The sequence below is a fragment of the Fonticula alba genome, assembly GCF_000388065.1.
Source record: "Fonticula alba strain ATCC 38817 unplaced genomic scaffold supercont2.1, whole genome shotgun sequence".
Classification (NCBI taxonomy): Eukaryota; order Rotosphaerida; family Fonticulaceae; genus Fonticula; species Fonticula alba.
The window spans coordinates 2489095-2491547 of record NW_009242971.1 but is presented as its reverse complement, the minus strand read 5'-3'; the positions used below and the strand labels follow the sequence as shown (position 1 = coordinate 2491547).

The 2453-nt window shown below is 66.5% G+C and overlaps 1 protein-coding gene across 1 annotated transcript in view; it reads right to left on the bottom strand.

The window, feature by feature from the left end:
* Positions 1 to 2453, bottom strand: part of H696_00544 (hypothetical protein) — a 3370-nt gene extending 917 nt beyond the window's left edge. Inside the window, exons 1-6 of the mRNA XM_009494418.1 lie at positions 2274 to 2453; positions 1935 to 2106; positions 1763 to 1839; positions 1098 to 1679; positions 405 to 842; positions 47 to 259 (exon numbers count right to left, since the gene is read on the bottom strand). Of these exons, the coding sequence (XP_009492693.1) occupies positions 47 to 259; positions 405 to 842; positions 1098 to 1679; positions 1763 to 1839; positions 1935 to 2106; positions 2274 to 2388 (1597 nt within the window). The 5' untranslated portion in view covers positions 2389 to 2453. The remainder of the gene's footprint in view (positions 1 to 46; positions 260 to 404; positions 843 to 1097; positions 1680 to 1762; positions 1840 to 1934; positions 2107 to 2273) is intronic.

Below are 2453 nucleotides of genomic sequence, written 5' to 3'. Positions count from 1 at the left end.
CCCCCCCCTGCAGCAGGTCTGACCCGACCGGCAAAGGTAAACACACCCTTGAGAGAAATCATGTTGTAATCGTCCGCCGGGATCTGGTCGAAGGGAAGCTGCTCGGGGCCGGCATAGCGCATGGCGTCGGAGACGATGTCGCTCGAGTCGATGTGCTCATGGTCCAGCTCCGAGGGGTACTCCGACTCGTCCGGCAGAAGCGGCTGCCCGGTGAGCTTGGTCATGTCGGCCACCGAGACCGGATCAGCACCAAAGTGCTCTGTGATAGGGTGGGTCAGGACGGAAAACATAAACACACACACACACACACATGTCCAAGGCGAAGGGAAAGGACATGGAGTGGGGGGAAGGCGGAGGAAAGGCCGGGGAAACATGCGCAAGAGTGGCTGTGTCGATGAGCGCACCCTTCAGGAATTGGGTCGCCTGGTTGTCCAGGTGCCGTTGGATGGCCTGCGAGCCGGACACTTCCCCAGCCGCGGCGATGAGGAACTGCACTCGCGAGCAGAGGGCCGGCGCCAGGTTCCGGTCCGTTCGCGACCAAATGGAAGACATCAGGCTCCCGAGGAAGCTTGTCGCCGGGTGCGACACCACCCCACCCCAGGCCATGCCGCCAAGGCAGAAGATATTCCGAGCTGGCCGCTGTGGCAGCTGACCCGGCGCATCGGCCGGCGAGGCCGGGGACACCGGGGAGCCCCCCTGGGCCCCGGCCGGAAGCAGGACCTGAGGCAGCGGCAGCGAGAGGGACAGAACATCCAACGGGGCGCCCAGACCGGTGACCAGGGTCTGCGCACAGGTGGTCAAATCGTGGAAGCCCAGCGAGTGGGCCAGGGTGTTGTGGACGCCTGATGTGGGTGGTGGTTAGACGGGGGTGCCGCCAAAGCATGCCCGGTGGCGGGCACGTTGGAGTCATGTACAAGGAGGAGGGCAGGGAAAGCATTCCCCACCCGGCCAAGATGGGCACCGCTGCGGGAGAAAAGGGAGGCGCGATTCAGGCCCCCGGCTCCCCCTCCGGCCTCCAGATCTCCCAGCCCATGGAGAGATGCAAAGTGTTGCACCAAAAAACGGCAGGACACCATTGCCGGGCCAATGCCACGCACCAGTTGGCAAAATGCAAATGGGCACAAGCTTGGCCAATGGCCAAGTCCGGCGCGACAGCAGCCCATGCACCACCTCGGCCACGGTGCGATCACCACCGACAATGATCAGCGCGTCGTACAGACGCGGGGGAGCACCACCAGCGGCAGCGGAGCCCGTGCCGACAGGGGAAATCGCCGCGGCCTCCTCGGGCTCGCCCTCATCGGCTCCGGGCCGTGCGGTCCCCGGGCCACGGCCGCGCACCACCCACGGCGAGAAGGACCGGGCAATCTCACGCGCGTGCCCGGCGAACATGGTCTCCGAGATGTCGAAGGTCATGTTGGCCAGGGCAGCAAGCCGGCGAAGTGCATGCAGAGTGGACGCGCCGTTGGACCGGGCAAAGGCCAGGTCATGCTCGTCGGCATGCGCCACAGCCGAAGGCCCGCGGTCCGTCAAGGCCGCGAGCACCGTCTCCCAAGGGGAGGGAGTGTACTCCGGCGAGGGGTCCTGATAGGCGAAGGACATGTTGGACGAGGAGGAAGAGGGGACCCCGGCCACCGGGTTGAAGATGACCTTGGCGCGGCGTGCGCGCACCGGCACACCGGCTGATGGCAATGGCGGTTGTCAATCGACCGAGGCGAGGGAGGGGGCAGCGACACACGTCCAAAGGAGGGGCGGGAGGACGCACGTTCGTAGGGCCGGCGCCGGGCCAGGGACATCAGGGCGTTGCGCCACTCATTACACATCCGGGCGGACTCGGCCTCGCTGGGGGCCAGACGAAAGCACAGGGTGCCATGGGGAACGGAGGGTGAGAAAAGGACAACCAGCATACCAGTGGCGACGGTGTGGCCGGGGCGCACTCCTCGGAAAAGACCACGAAGCGCAGGCTCCGCGCGTGGAGGGTCGACTCCTCGGCGCTATCCGTGGAGAAGACGTCCACCGGAGTCACCTGCTCCACGACGAAGGCATCTCGCGAGGCGGAGCATCGATGCACGCCCCAGATGTCGCTGATCTGGAAGTACACCGTCGAGCCTGACGGGGCCGAGGGGCCGAGGGGCCGGAGTCAAAGAGGGAGAGAGAGAGAGGGAGGAGTGAGTGGCCGGCCCCAGGGGGGGGGGGGGATTGCGGCGGCGAGGGCAGGCCGCCAGACAGCGATAGCAACAGCCACGGCGGGGGCTGTGGCCGAAGACGGGACGCACTCTTCTCGTCGGAGAGCTGGGTCAGGCTCCAGGTTTCCGGAGTAAGGTAGCCCTGGTAGAGCCGGCCCGCGTAAAGGAGCGGGCCCTCGAGGACGACGTCACTCGGTTGGTTCATGATGGGCTAGGGCGGCACCGGAGTCTGGCACACGGGCAGGAGGGGAGGAGAGAGGCGGGGGGGGG